Source organism: Panicum virgatum, chromosome 2K (genome assembly GCF_016808335.1).
Source record: "Panicum virgatum strain AP13 chromosome 2K, P.virgatum_v5, whole genome shotgun sequence".
NCBI classification, from domain to species: Eukaryota; Viridiplantae; Streptophyta; class Magnoliopsida; order Poales; family Poaceae; genus Panicum; species Panicum virgatum.
The window spans coordinates 64,923,971-64,948,084 of NC_053137.1; the positions used below are offsets into that span (position 1 = coordinate 64,923,971).

Here is a 24,114-nt window from a genome sequence, read left to right on the forward strand (position 1 = left end):
AGCTCCCATAGTGAAGACAGTGCCGTTGGTGACGCTTCGAGAGAGACGGTGGCGGTGGCCTTGTCTTGGTGACTTGGCGTCACTTAGCCTTTGCTTGCCGGAAGCCTTGGTGGCGAACGCAAGACGGTGATCAAGCGAAGAGACTCGGCATCACACTTATTCTTGGTGGACAAGTGGCCGTGGACATTGGGAGGGATTTGGTGTCCTAACCGAACCACGTTAAATCGTGTGTCTTGGTGTCTTCACGGGAGTTTGCATATTCTCTCCCTTACCTTTTTACTTACCATATTACGTTTCCGCATTTACTCTATCTTGCGTGCCTTTACTTTCCTAGTTAATTTGATTAGGATTGGCTATAGGTTGCAAGTCTTTTGGGGTAAGTAAAGAGTAGCATAGATAAACCTTAGTCATAACTAGCATGTGTAGGACGTGTTAGGTTTATCTTATGCAAGTAGATTGAGCCCTAGGTTAGAAAGCGAATTAGCGACCCTATTCACCCCCTCCCCCTCTAGGGTCGGACACCCCGGTGATCCTTACAGCAGTACATGCCGAAAAGCGTGATAAAAGAAGTCGCGATCTGGTCGGACTCTTTCATCTTGATTTGGTGGTAACCAGAGTAAGCATCAAGAAAGGATAAAAGTTCGCATCCCGCAGTTGAATCAACGATTTGATCAATACGTGGCAAAGGAAAGGGAACCTTCGGATATGCTTTATTTAAACTAGTGTAATCTACACATATCCTCCAGCTTCCATTCTTTTTCTTAACTAATACAGGATTAGCTAGCCACTCGGGATGGAATACCTCCTTGATAAATCCGGCCGCCAGAAGTTTCTGCAACTCCTCACCAATCGCCCGTCGCTTGAGCTCATCGAAGCGCCGCAGGCGTTGCTTTATCAGCTTGGAGTTGGGTCGGATGTCAAGGGAGTGCTCGGTGACCTCCATCAGTATGCCCGGCATGTCTGAGGGGCTCCACACGAAGATGTCTATGTTGGCATGGAGAAAGTCGACGAGCACCACTTCCTATTTGCTGTCGAGGGCATCGCTGACCCTCGACACCTTGCCATCGGGATGGCTCGGGTCGAGGGGCATCTTCCTGATACCCTCGGCAGGTTCGAAGCTTCCTGCGTGCCGGTGCATGGAGTCAAAGGCCTCGCTCGCCATTTCATTGAGGGTGGCTGCGAGGGCCTCGTCGTCGCACTCATAGGCGTGCTCGAACAACGTGCCGACGGTGATGACGCCCTTCGGACCGACATCTTCATCTTGAGGTAGGTGTAGTTGGGGACTGCCATGAACTTGGCGTAGCATGGCCGCCCCAGTATGGCGTGGTACGCCCCACGGAACCTGACCACCTCGAAGGTGAGTACTTCCTTGCGGAAATTCGAAGGCGTGCCGAAGCAGACGGGCAAGTCGATCTGCCCGAGAGGTTGAACTCGCTTTCCCGGTGCGACGCCATGAAACAGCGACACGCTGGGACGCAGCTTGTCCAGGCCGATCCCCATGAGCTCGAGGGTGTGGGCATACAAGATGTTGAGGCTGCTGCCCCCGTCCATGAGCACCTTGGAGAATCGGGTGTTGCCGATAATGGGGTCGACAACGAGTGGGTACAGAACCGGATTTGGGATGTAGTCGGGGTGGTCGTCGCGGCGGAAGGAGATGGTGTCCTCCGACCAGTCGAGGTAGGATAGCGTAGCCTTGGTGACGGAGAAGACTTCTCGGCGCTCCCGCTTGTGCTGCCGAGCAGTCATGTTCGCCATAGGCTCGCCGAAGATGAAGAACACGTTCTCCACCGAGGGGTAGCCGTCGCCACCCTTGTCATCCGCATCCCTTTCCTTCTTGGTCTCATCCTTGCGGCCGAGATGGTTGAAGTACTTACGGAGCATATCACACTCCTTGAGGGTGTGGTTGACCTTGCCCTTATGATAAGGGCACGGCTTCTTGAGCATGTCGTCGAATAGGCCACCGCCTCGAGGGGGGCCTTGAGGACCTTTGCCGTCGGGGGAGACGATGAGAGCCTCGTCGGAATCCTCCTCCTGCCCCTGACCGTGCTGGTTTGGCGGGCCCTTCTTCTTGCCCTTCTTGCCCCGCTTGGGCTTCTTAGGGTTGTTCTGGGGGTTGCTACCCTCTGCTGGTGCGTCCACCTTGCGCTTAGCCTTGTCGCCATCGAAGATGGCACCGACCGCCTCTTCGCATGAGGCAAAGTTGGTCACCACGTCGAATATCTCATTGGCGCTAGTAGGTGGGTTCCGCCCCAGCTCGCGCACGAGGTCCCTGCACGTTGTGCCCAGATGAAAGGCACTAATGACTTCGGAGTCCTTGACGCTGGGGAGCTCGGTGCATTGCTTGGAGAAGCGATGGATGTAATCCCGCAGAGGCTCATTGGGTTGCTGTCGGCACCCTCGGAGATCCCAGGAGTTCCCAGGGCGCATGTACGTGCCCTGGAAGTTTCCCACGAAAATCTTTACCAGATCAGCCCAGTCGTAGATCTGGTTGGCCGGAAGATGTTCGAGCCAGGTGCATGCAGAGTCTGCGAGATGCAGAGGAAGGTTGCGAATGATGATCGTGTCATCAGTCGCGCCACCCAGCTGGCACGCCAGGCGGTAGTCATTGAGCCAGAGCCCGAGATCCATCTCCTCCGAGTACTTGGTGAGTGTGGTGGGCTGCCAAAAGCGTGGGGGGGGGGGAAGGAGCAGTACGGATTTCAGCGCGGATTTCCCGGCTGAACACACGGGTGCCCGGAGGCTCCGGTGATGGGCTCCTATCCTCCTTGCGATTGTAGCGTCCACCACGTCGAGGGTGGTAGCCGTGAGTGGCACCATCCTCCTTTTTCTGATTCAGGGCATTGCGGGCATCGCCGTCGTAGGCGTTGCTGCTCGTGTCCCGAAGTCAGTCCTTCACAGGAGTCGGCTTGACACGATCGTGTACCGAGGGTGCCTTCGCCCTGTTTGCCGGCGGGGTATGCGACGAGGCTTCATGGTCTTGCCGCGCCGCCTTGTCAGCCCTCACCGAGGCCACTGAGCTTAGTCGAGATGCGGAACTCTCGGCCTGCTGTACTGCAGCTTCCTCGAGGAGCACCTGTGCCTCTTTGCGCAGGTTGCGGCCCTCGGGCGTAGACGGTACGGGCATTGCGCGGATCAGGAGTGCCGCCGCGGTGATCTTCTGGCTGGCCCTGGGTAACGCCAGGGGGCTTTCTTCTTGTCCTTCCACTAGGATCCGCTCCCGGGCAACACATCCCGACTCCCGAGCTCCCGTTCCGTGGCCAGTGTGTCCTTGCTCGAGGGCGTGGCGCAGCTTCTGTGTTTGCCGATGCTCCTCGTCGAGCTTGGCTTCAAGCTCTCGGAGTTGCGCCAGCTGTGCCTGCTGCTCCGACACATTTGCCGGGGTGGACGGCCCAGGTGCCGTAGTTGGTCATGCCGCAGCCGTCGCGGCGCGGGCCGCGTCAGCCGCGACATCGTCATCATCACCGGCTTCTCCTATCACAGCGACGAAGCACTCCCGAGTTGGATCGTAGTCCCCCTTGCTGGAGTCGTCGGAACAGGCGAGGCAATAGTCCGCTGCAGCCTGAAATGACAAGAAAGCTTCGAGATCACGGACTCTGGAGTAATCCCACTCCGGGTTCATGCGACCTCGCGCTGGGATATACTCCTCGTCCGAGGAGTCAGGGTATGAGCTGTCAGGTGTAGACGCAATGAGGACGAGGAGTCAGGGTATGAGTTGTCAGGCGTAGACGCGATGAGGTTGCCGATCGAGAGCAGATGATGCCCAGGGAAATCCTCGTATGTGCTCATGTCGGTGTTGACAGATGACGCGTAGGTCATGGCAGAGGACCGCATCCCGTAAGGGAAGAGCGGTGGCCTTGACGCGCCTCCTGTCAGCGTTGCTGTCGGTGTTGCCAGCGAGGGGGCGGCGTCTCCCCTTGTGGCTCCAGTATGTGGCACGCTCGCCTCGACCCGCGCGGGGGGGGGGGGGGGGGGGCAGGGGGTGCCACTCTGCGCCGTTCGATGCGCGCTTGCCGCGCGCGCCGACCCGTGCGGCTCTGGCGTCGTGGTGGTAGTGCAGGGACGTCGGAGTTGACTCTGGGTGGGAGGCGCTCCATGAGGTAACCGTTGCCGGTTGCCCAAAACTCAAGGCTCCCGAACCAGATCATGTACCTAGCTGGGAACGGATCCGACACTCCCATCGGAAACGGGTTTGGTCTGCCCACCATCTGGAGATCAACTGGGAAAACAGAAAAGAGTTGTCACGCAGCTTCCCTTACCTGGCGCGCCAACTGTCGGTGTCCGAACCTTGCGGTCTCGCACCAACTAGTAAATGTGCTGCGTGTCCCTGCCTCCAGATGGTTGATGCAAGAAGAAACACAATGACACCGGGTTTATCCTGGTTCCGGCTGATGAGGCCGTACGTCCAGCAGAGGGGTACGCATTGTATTACTTGCACCTAAGTGCTCATAGTAGGGGGTACAAGCTGAGGCGAGAGAGGGAGAGAAGCTCCCAGGTCTCTTGGTGTTCTAAGAGTGATTGAGGCAAGTGTCAATATCGGTGGAGCGAGTACGTGCGTTCTCGCTGTTCTTCGATCCGTTCCCCCTCCCCCTTTTATAGGCTCAAGGAGATAGGGTTACATGCGTGGGGATCAGTGAGGTCGTCTACTTCTTCCCCCGTGGTCCAGGGGAGAACAGTTGGTCTTCCCTGTCGCCGAGCGCTGTTGGTCATGGTCATCGTCCTTGCGAATCCTTCTGCCCATGCCCGGAGCGCGTCCTCGTCCTGCGGCGCCAGTCAACGGTGTGGTGATTGCTGTAGAAGTGCGCAGAACCCCATGTTGGATGAGGCGAGGCGTCGAGGGTGTTGAAGGCGCCTGGCTGGCTTCGGTCGAGGCTCATACTGTGTTCGAGGGTCGTTGCCCATGCCCTCCGAAGATCCTGCCAGGAAAAAAGTACAAGAAGTCGGCAACACAGTGGCGGGAAGTGTCAGGCAAGTCCGCACAAGGCTCCGTAGACCCGCCCCACGCCGAGAACAGCGGCACAGTAGCGGGCGCAGGTTGATGAGACGCCGGTCATATCCGCTGTGCAGCATGATGGCCGACGCCAGCTGACGCTGCCTGACACCGCTCGATTCCCGCCCCATGCTATGGAGTAGTTGGTGAGTAAATGTGTCCGTCCCGTCGGGTGGTTGGGCCGTCGCTCTAGTCCGCCGAGGGCGGTCTCGAACGAGGCGGAGATTGCTCCTGCGCCGAGGCCCCGTAGAGGGCTCGACTGAGGGAGCCTCGAGCGAGGCGGAGTCTGTCCTCGCATCGAGGGGCCCTGACGGGCGACCCTCGAGCGAGTCGGAGATTGCCTTTGCTTCGAGGATCCTCGGCAGGGGGCCCTCGAGCGAGGCGAAGATTTCTTCCACGGTAAGCGAGGCCTTAGTGGGGCCGTATCGTGGTGCTGGGCCGCGGGCCAAGCGTGTCTTGGGCTTTCCGTACCTAAGAGGCTTCAGGTGTCCAAGTTTGGGAAGGATCCGGCCCGGGTGACGAATCCCGTTTTGCGCGTGTTGAGGGTTTTTTAGCCCAGGGTTAGGGTGCCCCATAATTATGGTATCCAACAAAATTATAGACAAATTGTATAATTATTTATTTTATTTAGCTATATTTAATACTTCATACATGTGTTGAAATATTTGATGTGATGGAAAATTTAATAAAATTTTAAAATTTTGAAGCCAACTAAACAAGACCTTAATTGAAGTATCGTCTCGAAAGTCGAAAGTACCCAACTGCCACTTCACCACCATTGACACAGCAGGGCAGGCAGGTAGCATCAGCCTGCTCAACCTTTTTGAGCCACAGGACTGAGAGCCTGAGAGTTCAGACAAAAGTAGGCAAAGACAGGTGTTCATTCATGAATTCAAACAAATCGGGGTTGCTCACATATTTTTATCCAAATCGTCCAAGGAGGCCAGCTAACGCTTCTCGAAGATAGGCGTCCCTCACCAGAAGACCACCATGGCGTCTCTGCATATACAGAAGCAATGGGAGATCCCTACCGCATCTGTCATCATGCCACTCCAATCATTGACTAGATATGAGTGATTAATGAACAAAAAGCGTTACCACAAATTGAGTCCTTTCCTTCATATCATGAGCATTGTAGGGTCCGCTTGCCCTACTTGACCACGTTAGATGAATTCAGACAAACAATTTCATTTATGGAAGCCGCGATATCGGGCATTTATAAAAAACCCGCACGAAAAGAACTACTATTAGTACATTTTCTTAATTAGCAACGGCGCATAGTATTGGTGTTCCTTTCCCTAGTGAGTTCTATCTTCAAATGAGGCTCAGAACCTCCAGTGAATGTGAGCATATTCCGCCGTATGAAAAATTGGAATTATGAATGTGGCATATTTGGATTTAGGGTTGTTTATGGAAAAGGGGAGAAATAGCAAGTTGCCTTGGCCGTGGACCCAAGCGGGTTTACAGGGCAACTTCGACCAGATCTGTAAATAAGGCTGCTGAGAAGATGCTCATCGGATTGGTCCACTGGAGCATGGCACGCTCTCCAGCCAGTCGTAAACGAAGCTCCGTCAAAGAACAAGTGCTAGGTACCCGAGGAACGTGCACCCAAAAAGCTCACCTCACCTCACCAGGATTTTTCTCTTGTACCTCTTAGATCTGTGAATGATCCAGTTTGAAAGTCAGAGCTTATTCTGCATGGATACAATCGAAACTATAAACACAGATACATGAGCTTGGACATGGTTATAAATGATTAAATGCAGTCAACACTCATCTTCATCTAAATACGGATGCAAAAGCTACTGTAAGCTGAGGTTGATATTCTCACAATTGCGCCGCTAATGCAATTCTGGGTAACAAACCCATCTTATTACGTCGTGTCACTCTCTTAACTCATCTCTTCGTGCAATCTTATTATGATCACTAAGTTTTGTCGCTGCTTACGCCAAATACAATCGTATCGGATTAGCTAGTACGGAAGAATCGTACAAATTCACTATTGCAATAAAATACTAGTGATCATTATCACTTATTTATTTAATAGTATACTACTAATTCCAACCAAGGACACGCCATCCACCAACCCAACAATGGCGTGGGCTTAAGAAAAGCCCCCATTGGCATCGGCGGGGCGCATCGCGCAGTCGCCCTCAGCTCCCCGCCCCGCCTCGGTTCCTCCCCACGGTCAGCGCCAGCGGCTGCAACCACCACGCAACCCCAATGGAGGCTGGGGAAATCGGCGGCGCCCTCCTCTTCTTCCTCGCCGCCGCGGCGGCCGTCGCAGCCGCCGTCTCCGTCGGCGCGGTCGACTTCAGCCGCCCGCTCGCCGGTACACTCATTGCTCTCCCTCCCCTTCTCCTCCCCACCTCTCTCGCTCGAACGCCGCGCTACAGCTCACGTGATTTGACTTGCCCGCTCCGCTCCCTGGCTGGGTGCTCGCTTCTCCTGCTTTGCTTCCGCAGCGGGCGCGCCGCTCGGGTTCCGGCAGGCCGTGTCCTGGCTCATCGGCGTCCTCGACGGCACGTCCTCCGCGGCGGCGGACGTGTACGGGGCGTGGGTGGCTGTGCGGGCCGGGGTGATCGCGCCGGTGCTGCAGGTGACGGTGTGGGCGTGCATGGTGATGTCCGTGATGCTGGTGGTGGAGGCCGTGTACAACAGCGTGGTCAGCCTCGGCGTCAAGGCCATCGGGTGGCGGCCCGAGTGGAGGTTCAAGTGGGAGCCTCTCGACGGCGCCGACGAGGAGAAGGGGAGAACCCACTACCCCTTGGTCCTGGTCCAGATACCCATGTACAATGAGCTGGAGGTGAGAAGAGATCAGCACAGAAAAAAAAGTTGCTGAAAATCGGAAATTATTAACCATTCATCGATTGATTATTCGGTGAATTGTTTCGCCTCTTGTTGCTTTGTGAGATTAAATATTAATTCTGATGTGCTGCGTTTTCTGTGCGTGGGATGGGCGTGTAGGTATACAAGCTGTCAATAGCGGCCGCATGTGAGCTGCAGTGGCCGAAGGACAGGATAGTAGTCCAAGTGCTGGACGATTCCACCGATCCGTTCATCAAGGTAACTCGCCTTTCCTAGTTTCTTGTTTTTTGCACGACTGGAGATTATTCCCATGAAACCTTTTGTTTGGGAGAAGCTATTCATTTAGCTACCATTTGATCCTATCCGAACAAGAGAGGCATAAATCTCTTGCTGGTAGCAGACACTCAGATTGGACCTGTTGTAGAATGAATACTAAAAGGATGATAAAAGGTTTGACATGAGATTAACTGCCATAGCCTCATAGGAACATGCTGATTATTTTGGCTAGTATCCATTGTGAAGTGGGTAGCTAGCATCAGTGAACAAATAGAGATACCCCTTGTTTGTGCAAAGTGCTTTTGTGAGATTAGTTAAATGAAAGCAACTTCAGCATTTGTCATAAAGGGTACTGGCACTTAGATAAAACCTTTTTGCTGCACAAGTCATCATCCAAATGGGAGAAATGATTATTAATTTTGATGAGATAAAGGCAGAATGTGGAAAAGCACAACTCGAAGGCATAGATGATGCTGAGAGTGAGAGCACAGGTGAATAGTCATCTGGACCATTCACTCACATGGCCACAGCAGGATGGACCCAGCAATCTGGGTTTTGCTGTCCATGTCTGCTAGCAGTATATGTACTTATAATATTCCCACGAAATAACATTACTATTTACTAGAGATGAGAAACTATGTGGAACCTAACAATAGCAGCCAATGTGGGTATAAAACTAATAGTACCATTTCAATGAACTCTATCAGTAGCACTAGCACATAGCTTACCTTTACCACCTTGATTCTTCTGTTACTGAGACCAGAACACCCTGTATCGTATAGCCACATGAACATAACTACTGCCTCCTGACATTTGATAGCATCACGAGCCCCCTCTCTGGCTCTCTGTCGACTTGTCTTTGTTTATTCAGGCCCATAGATCTGAGGGAACGGTTCAATAATTGGTGGGTATATTCTTTTTTTTAGAATGGATCTCCTTCAGTTCTCGAAAAGATTTCACTTCATAATTTGGACTTCCTGCTATATTGATGCATACGCAGGACTGCTCTTTTAAAAGACCCCTTAATCTCATCTATTTCCACGACTAGAAACCAAGATTATGATCCATTTTCATGCAAATGTCTTGTGATTTTTCATGGCGCGTCATGTTCATAAAGTGATGCCTGTTTCAAATAAAAATGTTAACCAATAAATTATAGATGAAAAGAAACAAATGATGCCCACCACATCCCTCTCCAGGGACAGTAGTAATATGAATTGATATGTTTGTGTTGATTGAATTGGTTCAGCGAAGGGGTTGGTTTAGTGTGATGGAGCACAAGTAGTTGGCAAGCACAACTGCTCAACGAATCTTATAAACCACGGATGGTCTCCCTAGCAAATAACAGAAGACCTCTTTTGGCCATCAAATTTATTGATAATCCATCTTACAGAGTGCACCACTACTGCACTCATTAGTGTCTCTTTTTAAATGAACCCATTTGTGTCGACATAGCAGTTGGTCACAAACCATTGTCTTACATGTTCAAAAAGCATGCAACTAACCTTGCCTATCATTTCATAGAAAATGAACCGCCATCACAACAGTTCAACCATCTTGCTGTCATTAATGGGTGTAGCACTGTAGATACTCTAGAAGATTACTGGGTCTAAGAAAAAAGATATATGATAGCTGGATTATTTCTTTCTACAGAATTTGGTGGAGCTTGAATGTGAGAATTGGGCAAACAAAGGTGTCAACATCAAGTATGCCACAAGAACCAACCGCAAGGGGTTCAAAGCAGGAGCTCTGAAGAAAGGAATGGAATGTGATTATGCAAGGCAAAGTGAATATATAGCCATATTTGATGCTGATTTCCAACCTGAACCGGACTTTCTGCTCCGAACTGTACCATTCCTTGTGCACAATCCGGAAGTTGCCCTGGTTCAAGCTCGGTGGTCCTTCGGTAAGTACTGTGTTTCCTGTTAGCCCTTGAGTAAACTCTTCCAGCTACCACTCTATCACAAATGCAACGGATTTGGCTCTGGGAAATATTTCCCAGCTCTGTTAAACTTGCCAGATATGCTCCCACATTTCAGTATACCACCACAATGTAGCACTTTTTACATTTTCAGATGTCTTTCTCGTGAGAACTCAGAACTACACAAATATTTCTTACAACTAGCACAAGGAACTTGGAACAGAAAACCTGTCTGCTTTGGCCTTGGAAAACAATATCTCCTTGCACATTCATGACATTAAAATATATCTCCCATATGCTCCAATGGGTCATGAAGGCGTAGAAATTGTTCAATGATAATCTAACATAAGGAAGAAAACTGCTGGTGTATAAACTTCTGAAGCAATATAATATTTTATTCACTCTGATCGGTCCAATTCTTAATTGACAGAATTTTGCAGTGAATGACACCGCAAGCCTGTTGACAAGGGTACAGAAGATGTTTTTCGATTACCACTTCAAAGTTGAACAAGAAGCAGGATCAGCTACATTCGCCTTCTTCAGTTTCAACGGTACACATCTTTAAGATTCCTAAAGAGTGCAGCTTCCTTGTTTCTTTTGCATTAATCAAGAAAGAGAATTTGCAGTCCACCATCATGGTACCTGAGTTTGAAAAGGGGAAACAACAGAATTTCAATGTCAAAACCATACAATCTTCTAATGGCATGGCGTGTCAATTCTAGGAACTGCTGGAGTGTGGCGTTCAGTAGCCATAAAAGAGGCAGGAGGTTGGAAGGACCGCACTACAGTTGAGGACATGGACTTGGCAGTTCGAGCAACCCTAAAGGGCTGGAAATTTGTTTATGTTGGGGACGTCAGAGTGAGTAGATATAATCATGTGTACTGTTGTCAAAAGTAAATCTGTTTGATGTGATCATTTGACAATGCAAAAATTGCTGTATATATATAGGTCAAGAGTGAACTGCCATCCACTTACAAGGCCTACTGTCGGCAGCAATTCCGGTGGTCCAGTGGTGGTGCACACTTATTCCGTAAGATGGCAAAGGATGTTTTGGTTGCCAAGGTAAGCTTATCTCAGCTCATGCTAGCAATTATGCCTTTAGGGGAAAAAAGTAAAATATCAATCCCATTTGTTGTCCGCTAGGATGTATCACTCCTCAAGAAGTCCTATATGCTCTATAGCTTCTTCTTGGTGCGGAGAGTTATAGCACCAACCGCTGCCTGTATTCTCTACAATATCATACTCCCCGTCTCAGTCACAATCCCGGAGTTGTATTTACCAGTCTGGGGTGTCGCCTATATTCCCACGGTGCTCACCATAGTAACAGCCATTAGACATCCAAAGTAAGTTTCTATTTAACTGTGCCATAAGTTCTAAAACTACGTTTCCCATCTGTTCTTTCACCAGAATTAAAAGCTAATGTACTTCAATTTGTCTCTGCAGAAATCTTCACATAATGCCATTTTGGATTTTGTTTGAGAGTGTGATGACAGTACGTCGCATGAGAGCTGCACTAACAGGACTGTTGGAATTAGAAGGTTTCAACCAGTGGTTTGTGACCAAGAAGGTGGGGAATGATCTTGAGGACAGTGAAGTTCCTTTGCTTCAGAAAACCCGGAAAAGGTTAAGGGACAGGTACAAGCTGTCAGCTAAGATTTTTCTGGGTTAGTAAGTTATGCTAGCAGCTAAGATCTGATACTGTGTTTCCCTTGCAGAGTTAATTTCCCCGAGATTGGATTTTCGGTGTTCCTCTTCCTATGTGCGTCATACAACCTTGCTTTCCATGGGACAACAAGCTACTACATATACCTATATCTCCAGGGATTAGCATTTTTATTGCTAGGGCTCAATTTCACTGGAACTTGTTCCTGCTGCCAATGACAAGTGACAATGGCAAAATTGTATGAATCACAGCTTTATAATCATTTTCTGGGTATAAGTTCATCAGGTTACAATTCAAATGGTTTAGATCTTAGATGCATAGAAAGGTGTTGTTATTCCGTGTGGTCACAATGGTTTCACCTGTGATGCCCCCCCCCCCCCTCCCCCTCCTCTAAACTAATGCTGTCTCACAAGTAGAAAAAATGGGAATGTGAGTTCTCTTTCTCTAGCACGCACTCATCATGTTCTTTACGCAAGCAGTATTGCATGGGATATGCTGTCAAGCAAGCTCAATCGCAATTGCACTCATCACACTGATATAGTAATTAATATAAAGAAAAATATATGTGAATTGCACATACTTCATCACGAGTGACACAACAGCATCATTCAAGCTCAGAAGAATAATATCACCTCTGAAAAAAAATGATTAAATATACACAGGATGATAGTGGCACTGAAGTTGGAATGTATGCAGTCTATGGGCTGCCACAAAATGACTAAACTATGCATTCTTGGTTATATCAGAAGGAGCATTTCATTGAAATGCAACCCTCGAACCCTTTTGACAGGGCATCCTCAACATTACAAGGTGAGTTCTGAAGACAACCCCTTGGGTTGTGCAAATTTGTATCCTCGCGGTAGTCTGAGGAACTATCAGAGAAATGGGTACCTTTGTGGGATTCCCCCACTCCATAACTAGTGCCATGACTTTCCTTGAGTCGCTTTATTGGTGTAAGATGGACAGAGCGTGTAAAACTATCTGAAAGCTCTGCATCCTCCTCATTGGACCTAAAGTGAAGAGGACATTTCCTCTTTGATCCAGGTAGAAGATCCAGTCCTGTAGTACCAGATTCAGAACGGAGTGATAATGTGAATCTGGCTAAAATAACTACTAATAAACATAATATCACATCAAAATAATACCTTTAAATGTACTGGAAATGGTACATTGTGATTCCATAGCACTGCTGCAGTCGGTGGAGTGATAAATTCTGCATATTACAAGAAGAGACACATAAGTCAGTGCACAACTAGGACAGCATTATTCACTCGTACAATAAGACGACTACCTTGACATTATTACGGAGTAGGATATATCCACTAAGGTTTATACATTTCAACAAATACTGATGGCACTATATAATTCCATTATCAATTTAAGTATTACTAACTTGGACAGCACAGCAATTTTGTAATGTTTTATGTTCACACATCAGGAATAAAGCCAATAAACTGAACTGCAATAGAACACAAGCATATGGCAGCAGCAAACCTGTGCATTTGCTCCACAAAATCATCAATCATAACAGGCCAAGCACCTGAAAAATAGACGAGCAACAGGAAGTGAGAAGTTATCTTGATCATTGTGGAGTTAGCCTATGAAGGTAGCTGCAGATATAGAATTGAAAATCAAAAAGCAAGTCATATAGAATTGTACCTCGCGGGTCATAACCTTCCAGGTCTTCATTTACACACCTGCTGAAAGCTAGCAGCTGCTGCCAGGTATCCTCAGATATGTTGTGACGTTGGTACTTCTGAAAAGGAAATTTCACAGTTTCAGCTAAGAGAAATGCAACAAAGTATAGTGTGGTTGTATATTATAGAAAGTGGGTGTTCCCCTTTCTGAAGAGGAAAGAGGAAATATTCAAGCATTGCAGGACAAAACGAGTGAAGTGTATATCAATAAATCATGGGAACTGGGGGTAAGACTGACGCTTTACCGGTTTCTTGTAGTAATGGTTTACTGAGGATTCAATAGCAAAACCGTACTCCCTCAGTTCCAATTTATAGGTTGTTTTGGTTTTTCTAGTGCATTGCAAAAGCTATGTATCTAGAAAAGCCAAAACAACCTATAATTTGAAATGGAGGGAGTACTATACTACTTCACCTATCCAATATTTCTTCGCAATGCAAGATGCATGCTAACATAAAGAACTACACATTTTGTAACAAATGCTAACTAAACTATGAATCTTGCCCCACAAATTTAGGTTTTACAAGAACTAAAGTATTAGCCAGAATAGAACTGGAAAACATCTGTATTTACCATGTTAATCAATATTCTAACATGTCTCATCATGTATCAAACCATACAAGTTTACATCAGAAGCCAATCAACACTGGAACTGAAGTGGGTTAATAAAGTTCACTCGACTAAAGTGAACTATTATCTTCATGCATATATGATAGTCTTAGTAAAGAACTTGTTGGTACAATGGGAACTATGGCATATCTTTTTCAACCTTGCTTTTACTACTCTCTGGATAACCGAATAAGAATGGAGCATACTACTGAAATACACGGCAGACAATCATTAAAAAAACAAATACCAGAACCACAAATGTTTGAGGTGAATTATGAAAAAATTGCATCATAGCCGAGCAGACAAAGTTCTATACCTCAACAAAATTACACCATCGATCAAGCAACCGGAACCTTCCATTTAGAACAATCTTCCAAGCTGTTACAGCTCTCTGAATGGCTATACTCAAGAAAAGGGGGCATTCCGGATTAGTCTGCTATGGGTGTAAGAAGTATACCAGTAGTGTCCACATATATCCTTGAGAGTAAAGGATCTTACTGACACTCTTTTGCCCCTTTTCACGACAGATGAAGAAGACAAAGTCGTAGAAGCAACTGAATAGGCATGTATCCTCCTAAAAGAGAAAACTCTCAATTAACAAAAGGTAGTGAAGAAGGCTCCCAATAAACACAAGGTAGTAAAGACCTACAAAAATTCTTAATCTTGGAAAGCATCACTCACCAAATCAATAAATGGCATCAGATTTGGGATATCTGCAAATATCGCATCTCTGCATGAATCAATCACATGAAAGTTTAACATTGGATGAAGTAAAATAGAACCGAACATGATACAGGAAAAGAATAATACATTATCCTGGTATGGGAGGTTACGCAGGTTTATATATTTATAGCAACAGAGAGACATGTACAAACAACTATATCTTTTTAACATTTCGATCTTAATCTAAGTACACCACTACTAGATGATATATAGAAAGTAATAAGGATTGAACAAGGTTTCATTTTTCAACTCTGTGCATATAGGAAAGAAGGGAAAAAAGCATGTGTTGTCTTATAAAATTTCATTTCATCATGGCACAGAAGACGACAAAACACCGCATCAGTTTCTTTTTTAAAAGAGAAAAGTACATGGCCTAGACAGCTAACCTCATTCCTTCAATTCCATCTATAGCTTGTGAAAGCTCAACCAATCCTTGCCTTGCCTTCGCATTTGTACCTCCTGACACAATACCTAGCAAAACAAATGCCAAAAGAACCAATCAGTTGATATAGTGCCCCGACGAACACAATATAGCTAACAATTTCAACACAAGAACAATTCACAGCATATGAAACTTTGTCTTAATCCTGGACAAAATCTATGTAATATGGACGAAGCTTAGCTCTAACTCCTGAGAAAAGTTTGCCTACCCTAGGTGCCAAAGAAGGACTATCTATCTGATCAAAATGCACAAGAATTGTTAAACATAACCTCGAAATATAAACTGTGACAAAGAACAGCCTACCATTTTCCACAAATCGTTTCTCCAGAATCTACCTTGCTACCAACACGCACACGATTAAGTGCTTACGCACTTCTTGGAACACCCAGGAAGGCAAGAACCACTAAGGTCTAAGGATGACCTATTTTTCGTCAATAAAAAGTCAGACAATTGACCATGGAATAACCTAAGATCACCTCTTTAGTACAAAAAAACACCCGTTTCGCATAATTCGCAACTTAAACACCACCAGGTTCGTCGAAATTCGCAGAAAGAAAAAAAAGGCCGCCCAAGGAATCAAAAAAGCTAACCACTAAACCCACCTAAACGGCTAAACCCGCTGGCGGCTACCGAATGGAACCCACAGGAACCCTATACCCACGATTCGACCTAAGCGCCCGCGATAAAGCAAATTCGACGGCGGGGAGCTCACCGTAGTACTTGGCGAAGGCCTCGGCGGCGGCCGGGCAAGCGGCCGCCGCGGCCACGAAGCCTTCGGATCCCATGGGATGGGCCGCGGATCCGAGCCCACCCTAGGCCCCGAGCCTCGCCGCCGACCGGGCACCAACCACCAGTCCACCGCCTCCCTCCCCCGATCTCGCGTGCGAGCCGACACGAACGCGAGCGCGAGAAAGCAAGAGGTGGGAGAGGGAGAGGGAGATGAGAGGGAAAGAGGCATCGAGTTCAGTTGGGGGCCCAGGGTGTCAGGCATGTGCGGGTGTGAACGGCGTCATACGACGCCGTGACGGTTCCTAGATACGGCGGATGATTCATCTGCGGCGTCCACGTCCGGTTGAACGGTTGAGATTAAACACGGTGTCGCGAGCTGGGTCCACACATCAGTATCTATCTATCTATCTATCTATCTATCTAATCCAGCTGAAAAATCCTTTGACTTGTGTTGTGTCGCTGTCACTGGGCTAGAGGGGGTTGCCATGCAATCAGGGGCGGATCCAGGATAGAAATTAAGAGGGGGCTGAGTTCTTTCTTCCTTCCTCAGCACCCCCTATTCTTCTTTATCCTCCTCTTTTTCTCCCTCCTACCTCCTATAGTTTTTCATAGTGAGCAAGGATGTAGGGGGTGCTGGAGCCCCCCCCAGCACCCACGCTGGATCCGCCCCTGCATGCAATGAACTCCGAACATAAAAAAAAATAATAGAATATTTCTGGGCTCAAATCTAGTTACCATGGGCCTGAGAACAAGCCGTTGGCTTGGTCCACAACAAATAGGCCCAGATTCGTTCCGTTTCAGTCACTTGCACCTGAACGGGCCGAAACTTCTGCGCGCAGAAAGCAAGAAAACGGCCCATCGGTAACGGATATCTATGCGCGGGGCCCGCACGTCGGCTGCCCTCCTCCTATCCGTTTCTCTCCTCCCGCTCTCGGCAAAAACCTTGTCGCGGAATGTAGAATTCCCAGTAGAAGAAGTTGATTGCGGATACCCAACGTGGACCCCGCTAGTTAGAGACCCAGCAGCCGACGAAAATATCTGGTTCTGGAAGGTTCTGGAGCCACGTGCACATGCTCTTTACCGAGCCCAACGGGTCAGCTATCAGCTCTCCAGAATTCCAACACAGCCTCCTACACAACACTATCAAGCCCCCCCCCCCCCCCCCGCGTCGCTCCTGCTGGGCGACTCGGGGGGCTCCGAGCGCCGCCGTCCACCCACCCCCCCGGGCAGCCTCCGGTGGCCGCCGCCGCCGCCGGCTTCCGTCCGGGCGGCGGCGGCGGCCTGTGCCCTAGCCGAAGTCGGCTTCGGCCCCCACGCTCTCTCCTCTCTCTCCCGCTGCCTTCTTCTTCCTGCTGCCCGGACTTCGCCGACCTCGCCGCCGCCTGCCGCCGGGGCTGGTCCCGGCTCCCTCCTCGCCGGATCCGAGCCCTCCATGGCCGGATCTGCTGCCGGGCGGGGTGCGGTGGCCGTGCCGTCGTCGGGGCGGGGGCCCTTGGCCGCGCCGCTGCCGCCGCCTCGGGTGGCCGGCTCGTGGCCGCGCCGCGTCGCCGCCGCCTCGGATGGCCGGTCCGTGGCCGCGCCGTGTCGCCGCCGCCTAGGGTGGTCGGCCTGTGGTCGCGCCGCCCGTCGCCCCTCGGGTGGCCGGTCGGCCTGTGGTCGTGCCGCCGCCGCCGGGGCCCGTGGTCGCCCGTGGTCTCGCTGCCGCCACAGGGGGCCGCGCCGAGGGGCGCTGCCACGCCGCCGCCCTGCGGCTTTCGCTGCCACCGCCCTCCTTGGCGCTTGGGAGGCCGGGGGCCTGTGTCCCCGCCGCCGCCCCACTGGTGGTTAGTGGACCGGGGTTGCGCCGCCCTTGTGGAGCCTGGATGCCGGCTCGGCATGGCATGGAGGTTCTTGCTCCTGGTGAAAACCATGTCCGTGCTGCGGACAGGCGACGATGGCGCCTAGTGCGTCATGTCTCTGTTGGGGGCGTCGCCATGGACACCTCCTATGCCTCCTCTGCTGGTCTTCGCATCTCGGCTGCCGTTCTCAGGTCTGCCTTGGGCTATGGTCGCGGCGATCCGCCCTGGCATTGAGATTGGTTCCCTGGTGAAAACCATGTCCGGTGCTCGGACGGACGACGTTGGCGTCTTGCGCGTCATGGTCCCTGTTGGGGACGTCGTCTTGGGACTTCTTCACGCTCAGGGTGGTCGGCTTTTGGATGTTACCTACCGTGCTCCATTGATGCTTCATCACCTTGGCCTGCTTACGCTGCAGCTACCTTGACGGATGCTTTGCCGTCGTTGTGTTGGCGGATGCTTTGCCGCCCTTTGCTCGCTCGGTCCGGCGGATGCTTTGCCGCCCTTGTTACTCTCTGGCGGATGCTTTGCCGCCGTGTTTGCGCTGCTGTTTGGTCGTCTATGGCAGATGTTTCACCACTGTGGAGCTGCTTATTCTGGTGGATGTTTGGCCACCCTTTGGTTGTGTTCGTGGTCTGTTGGCGGCCTCGGTGTTGTTGTTCTTCTTGTAGGTTCATCTGTGTTAGGTGTTTCGTGGGTCTTGGCGGGTTGGTGAGGTCTTCTGCCCTGTGGTCGTCGTTCTGCTAGTGTTGTGGCTGTTTGTTTTCGTTGGCCTCTTTTCAATTTTTTCTCTGTTGTTACTCCTTTGTGTGCTTGTGCCGGTCAACTCCTGTTTGGCTAGCATCAAGTTATGTTTGTAATATGCTTTCCTCTTAATGAAATACGTGCTAAGGCACGTTCGCGAAAAAAAAAAGAATTCCAACACGGATGCGGAGGCGTGTCCAACCGCCAAACGGGCCCCGCCTGGTTTAGGGCCCACAGCGCAGAGGCACAAGGCGCCAGCTCCGGAATCCTCCAGAACCTTCACCGCACTAAGCCTCCCCCGATCATATATACTCGCCAATTCAGGCCACCGAAAAATCACACAAAAAAACAAACAAAAAAACAGTCAGATTCTTTCAATTCTTTTGAGGCTCTAGCTCTCTCTCTCGTGCTCGATCCGCCTCCTCCTCCTCCTCCATGGCCTCGGCGAACGACGGCGACCGCACGGCGGCGGGCATCCTGCGGCTGCTGCTGGGGTTGGCGGGCGCGCCCTCGGCAGCATTGCCGCGGGGCGGCGGCGGCGGCCCTGACCTGGTGGTGGTGTAGCACTTTATCGTGGACGGCGACGGGGACCTGTTCTCGAGCGGGGTCGGCGGGGGCGTGCCGCCGGCGTCGAAGGCCGCGATCGCCGCGCTGAAGGAGGTGAAGGCCGGTGAGGTTGAGGGCGGGGGCCCGCTGGGAGACTGCGCGATCTGCCTGGATGGCGTGGAGGACGCCGGGAAGGAGATGCCGTGCGGGCACCGCTTCCACGGGGAGTGCCTGGAGCGCTGGCTGGGCGTGCACGGCAACTGCCCCACCTGCCGCCACAAGCTGCCGCCGGCGAAGGATGAGGACGGCGCGGCGGCGGAGGGCGGCGAGGAGAGGCGCAGGCCGAGGACCGCGGTCGTGGTGAGCTACATGGTGCTCGGAGGCCAGCGGGAGGAGGCGCAGGCGCAGCAAGAGCCGCAGCCGGAGAGAGAGGAGCCTGGACCATTAGGATAGAGGACGTGGATTAGGATTAGGAGGTAGGATTAGCCCTCTTCCAATTGGTTTACTGATTGGTTTTGAGGTGGAGGTGGTTTTGTACATAGTACATACTGGTGGAAGGAGATGGGGAAAATTGTGAATATTTCGTTATGTCAAGGACGATGTACACGGAGGTTCAATTCCATGGATCAATGTTTCTCGTTTTTCAAAAGAAGAGCAGTTGTTTTGCAAAAATCATGCGAATTCACTCGGTTTTCTAGCAGTTTTGCTCTCTGTTGTGTTTGTTGCTCTATTGCCTCTACGAGTGGCAACAGGGCTATCCCCGTCCGGGAAGAATGTTATGCTCCCCGAAGGGCGAAGATGGAAGTTCGTGTTTGGTTAGGGGAGTAAAAAAATTTATTAAATGAAGTCTAATTATAAAACAATCTCTACAATTAGCTGTAGCTAATAAGTCCTTTGACCGTATGATTAGAGGATGATTAGGTGCGGTTACTGTAGCATCACTGCAACCAATCATGGTGAAACTTGACTCGTTAGATTCGTCTCGAAAAGTTACACCCACCGTGAGAAGGTTTCGCAAATAAATTTCGTTTAGTATTCCATGCATGCATTCATTTTTTGTGAAATTTTTTTCACGTTATGAACCAAACATGGCCGAAAAACAGCCCGTCCCTAGCGGAAGTCAGGAACCCATACAATTCAATTCATCTAGAAAATAATAAAATTAGAAGAGAGTTTATGTAGTCTATCATCCATCAGACAAGTATTAGAGATTAACAGCAGTTCACATCATCACATGTCCACAGCTTTTGCTCCTCTAGTTTGAGCCACACTGTTTTGTCTTGGATCCAGGGGTCTTTGTCTTTGAAGAACCGTGCAGCGCAATATTTTCTATAGAGTTTCCACAGATCCATCGGGTCAGCGAACCCAATAACAAAGGGAAGCTCCGCCCTTACTGTTTTACAATAAGTCATTTTCAATAAATTTTAGTAAATTTCATTCAAAAAACAATTTTGATAAATTTTACGTACTAGACCGGACCATGGAGTGTTTTGAGTTTGGCTGGCAAGGGGCCATGATATTATTTCACTGGACTGGAGCACTAGGAGCTCGGACAATGCCCAGGTTCGCCAGGCTTTGGGCCTGCCCCTGCTCCTCTACTAACCAACAATAGTTCAAAATAAGTATCAAGTTCATGGCGGCAAGTCCAGCAAAAATAAGATTAGTGTCATCACACATTAGCCATTACATAACTAGTACACTTGCACGCGGCACGCTATCATGATTCCATAAAAGTTAGTCAGATTCTTTCAATTCTTTCGAGGCTCCAACTCTCCCTCGTGTTCGATCGCCTCCTCCTCCCATGGCCTCAGCGCGGCAACGGAGGGCGGCAAGGAGAGGCACACGCCGAGGACTGTGGTAGTGGTGAGCTACATGGTGCTCAGAGGCCAGTGGGAGGAGGCGCAGGCACAACAGCAGACGGAGCGAGATAGATGAGTTGTTGACCATTAGGATAGAGGACATGGATTAGGATTAGGAGGTAGGTTTAGGGATCTAAATCTTTTCCAATTGGTTCAAAGATTGGTTTTGGGGTGACAGTGTGCATACCAGTGGAGGGGAGATGTGCAAAAATTGTTAAATTTGGTTATGCCAAAGACAATGTACACGGAGGTTTAATTTCTTGGATCAATGTTACTCATTTTTTGAAAGAGGATAAACTATTTTGCAAAATCCATACGAATTCACGTTGAAAATAGCAATGAGAAATCTCTAGAAGATTAGAGAGTATGCATGAACTATTGTTATTATGGAATACTTTAAAAAATTAGATATTTGTATGATTAGATAAATATGAGAAAAATTATTCTTAGATACGTATGAGTAATTTAGAGCTAGATATTGTGTAAAGAAATGAACATATAAGTCACGAAGTCCTATAAATAGGGGTAATTTTCTCCCTCTTGCCACACTATATAGTATAAGAGATATCAAGTAGTAGGTGGTACGTTAGCCACATAGTGTAGTTGTATCAAGATATGGTAGCCATGTAAAGAGTAAAAGTCTTATGTTATACGACATTACAATATACAATAGAAAATTAAAACATATGTAGTTCATAAATTATTAATCACTCCAACAAAGAGTACATTATCCACGGGATCAATAAAGAGGTTAACACCACTTCACATTATCACATATCCATGTGGCTACACTAAGACAACTAACAAGTATATTTCCAGTATTTTTATAATCAAACTCACATTTGTAGTACGAATCCGGGGTCATGTACATTTGCTCGTGCTCGCAACCACCTGCGCTCAAACTCCTCCAGAATCCCTCCCACCAATGAAGGATTAAGTTTTAGTATCAGCGCCGTTCGTACCAATAAGAATAAATGAATACTATGGACAGCAGGAACTTACGCATTGTCATGGGACGAAGAAATTCCATATGCTTTATCATTTAGAATGTTAGCACGATCATGTCTTCTAGGCTGAACCATCTTCCTAGCCCTTATCCATCACCAGATCCATCCCGAGCTGCCTCAAGCTGTTCCACGGTGAGTATTCCACGTCGAAACGCAGCAAAATACAGGTCATCATCACGCATCAAGAGGTCGACAATATAGCAATACTCAAGATTTGGTGGAGCTCCTAAATCCTAAAGTATGATAATATGATGACTACTCATTTTGATATTTGCATTCGCGTAGGGCGTGACAGAATACCATTCACAACAAATAGGGAAATCCTATGATCACGGTGTTGTAGAGTGTGCCAAGTCTGCCAGAGACCTTGTACTCCACCTCGGATGTCGTGCCACAAGATCAGTATGGCACCCTCATTGAGCTGCAACGGGTTAGAAAAGTTCACCGATACTGCCAGATCTTGTAACAGAAATGATGTGTCAATTGTGAATCAACTAAAAATATTTTTATATTCATTAGTCACATATGAGAAAAAATGTTAACATTTAGATAAAAGTTAAAATAGGCTGAGAAGTGATATCATCGACCATATCTGAGAATTCTTATTGGAAACAAAAGTTTGCACTTGCCCAATTGTATAATCGAGTCTAGTTGTAAGGGTACCGATAAGAAGAGTAATCGTAAGTAGTCATCGATTAGGCCAATTAGTCGATCCTAGTCGAGTCTCTTCAGTAGCCTAGTCAACTAAATATCGGGTACCTAACCATATAATACTTATATATTTGGTGGTATGTGAATTATGATAAAGAATAAGTAAGGAAGCAACAAATATAAAAATGCAAGCATGGTTCATTGTTCGGCATGTACATCTCACTCAAAAAATCTATCAAATACTGACAAACACTCATGATTAATTAGCAATGTATTAAAGACATGAAGGAGTATATTGTAAAGTATATACTAGTACTAAAAATGAGCTTTGCAAGCCTCCCTTGAGGTGATGCATGCATTAACCATCAAAACCCATCTGTTTAGGCTCACCTAGTAGTAACTCAGCTAACCTAGTCGCCCTATAACAACTTTTCTAGGCTTCTAGCTGTCCACAAGCTGTATGAGAAGTTTGATGTTTGTTCGAGATTCTAGCTTTTCATGCTAAGAAGCTGTCAGGAAGCTCAAACAGACAAATCTGCAGGATTCGCTTGTTGTGCCTTAAGTTAATGGGAAAGAGAGAGAGAAAAAAAAAGAAGAAAGCGGTGATGCAGATTCGCTTCTTCTTTGGCTAGGTTGTTGAGGCTGCACAGCACTGCAGCGTCGCTCTAAAGCTCAAGTAGAGACCAATTGCACGTCGAAGCCTCGTTGATGGCTGGCTACAAACAGCAGCATCCACAGACCGCAGACGCTCCCTCACGGTTTTGTCCTATTTCAGGGCCTCGCGAATCTGATCTAGGGGCACGAGGATGCTCTCCGAGGTGACGAATCACCCAATGGGTCTGCAGCGACGGACAGTGGTGGGCGGCGGCGGATCAAAGCCATGATCCGTGGCCCGAAGCAGCCATAATAGATGAAATTGGTCCGTGATTGCCGAAAGTGGTGAACTAGCTCGCTTTGCTACTGCACCTAGCCACACAATAGTACTGCGGTGGTGGACGGCGGCGAGTAAAAGCGCTGACGGTGCACTTCTAGCAGGGGCTACAAGCGTCCTAGGGGCAAGCAGGGGGAGGGGACGGGGGTTCTTAGCAGAAAAGCCGGTCATCAATTTGGGCGCTTCATATGTGATCACCAAGGAGCGCTTGATCGGCTCATTGGAATGCTCCAGTGGCGGTGAGCTTTTGGGGTTTTAGAGGGGCTTTTCACGGTTTCGCCGAACGGGGAATCAGTGGTCAGGGCTGGCGGGGCAATATGGTCTTTCACCGCGGGTTTGAATGAAATGGGTCCCGTTAGGGTATATGGCACCACGGCCGTGGGCAGGTGGACATCAAGGTAAAAGTAGGAGCTCGCATGGGGATGTGGTAGGAGGATGCACGGCGTAGGCGAGCGCCAGAGCAACCAGGCGGAGGGCGCGACCAGGTGAGGGGCTCGCTGCCGTCGGCCGGCGGAGCCAGCCAACACCCCTGCGCCTGCCTGAGCTGATCTTGCAGGCCGAGCATGCGCGACCGGACGGAGCTGCCCAGAACAGGCGGCCACCGGTCCGGCCAGGCGGAGCGGCACGGCACCGTCGGCCGGAGGAGCGCCCAGTACGGGCTGAAAAAGCTCTCTCTTCTGGCTGAGA

The 24,114-nt window shown here is 49.2% G+C and overlaps 2 protein-coding genes and 1 pseudogene across 6 annotated transcripts; 2 read left to right on the forward strand and 1 right to left on the reverse strand.

The window, feature by feature from the left end:
- Window positions 1-7,059: 7,059 nt before the first annotated feature.
- Window positions 7,060-11,960, forward strand: LOC120694579 (probable glucomannan 4-beta-mannosyltransferase 7). The gene is made up of 10 exons (XM_039977751.1): window positions 7,060-7,319; window positions 7,453-7,793; window positions 7,955-8,053; window positions 9,725-9,977; window positions 10,433-10,543; window positions 10,715-10,851; window positions 10,942-11,055; window positions 11,137-11,336; window positions 11,437-11,628; window positions 11,709-11,960. The coding sequence occupies exons 1-10, from the start codon at window positions 7,211-7,213 to the stop codon at window positions 11,872-11,874; spliced, it is 1,722 nt and encodes a 573-aa protein (XP_039833685.1). The 5' UTR covers window positions 7,060-7,210; the 3' UTR covers window positions 11,875-11,960.
- LOC120694580 (DCN1-like protein) lies at window positions 10,236-16,077 on the reverse strand. 5 transcript variants are annotated; one of them, XM_039977755.1, is made up of 11 exons: window positions 15,838-16,076; window positions 15,070-15,154; window positions 14,642-14,690; window positions 14,459-14,534; window positions 14,277-14,359; window positions 13,316-13,412; window positions 13,151-13,196; window positions 12,802-12,869; window positions 12,548-12,715; window positions 12,237-12,290; window positions 10,236-10,634 (listed from the first exon to the last, which is right to left on the reverse strand). In XM_039977755.1, exons 1-10 carry the CDS (start codon window positions 15,908-15,910, stop codon window positions 12,271-12,273), a joined length of 765 nt encoding a protein of 254 aa, XP_039833689.1. In that variant the 5' UTR covers window positions 15,911-16,076; the 3' UTR covers window positions 10,236-10,634; window positions 12,237-12,270. The 5 variants fall into 5 exon arrangements, with proteins under 5 accessions (XP_039833689.1, XP_039833688.1, XP_039833687.1 ...); XM_039977754.1 differs by lacking the exon at window positions 12,237-12,290 and having other exon boundaries at window positions 15,838-16,077; XM_039977753.1 differs by lacking the exon at window positions 10,236-10,634 and having other exon boundaries at window positions 12,268-12,715; window positions 13,316-13,409; window positions 15,838-16,077.
- A 2,557-nt stretch (window positions 16,078-18,634) lies between these two features.
- Window positions 18,635-19,651, forward strand: LOC120694581 (annotated as a pseudogene).
- The last annotated feature ends 4,463 nt before the right edge of the window (window positions 19,652-24,114 follow it).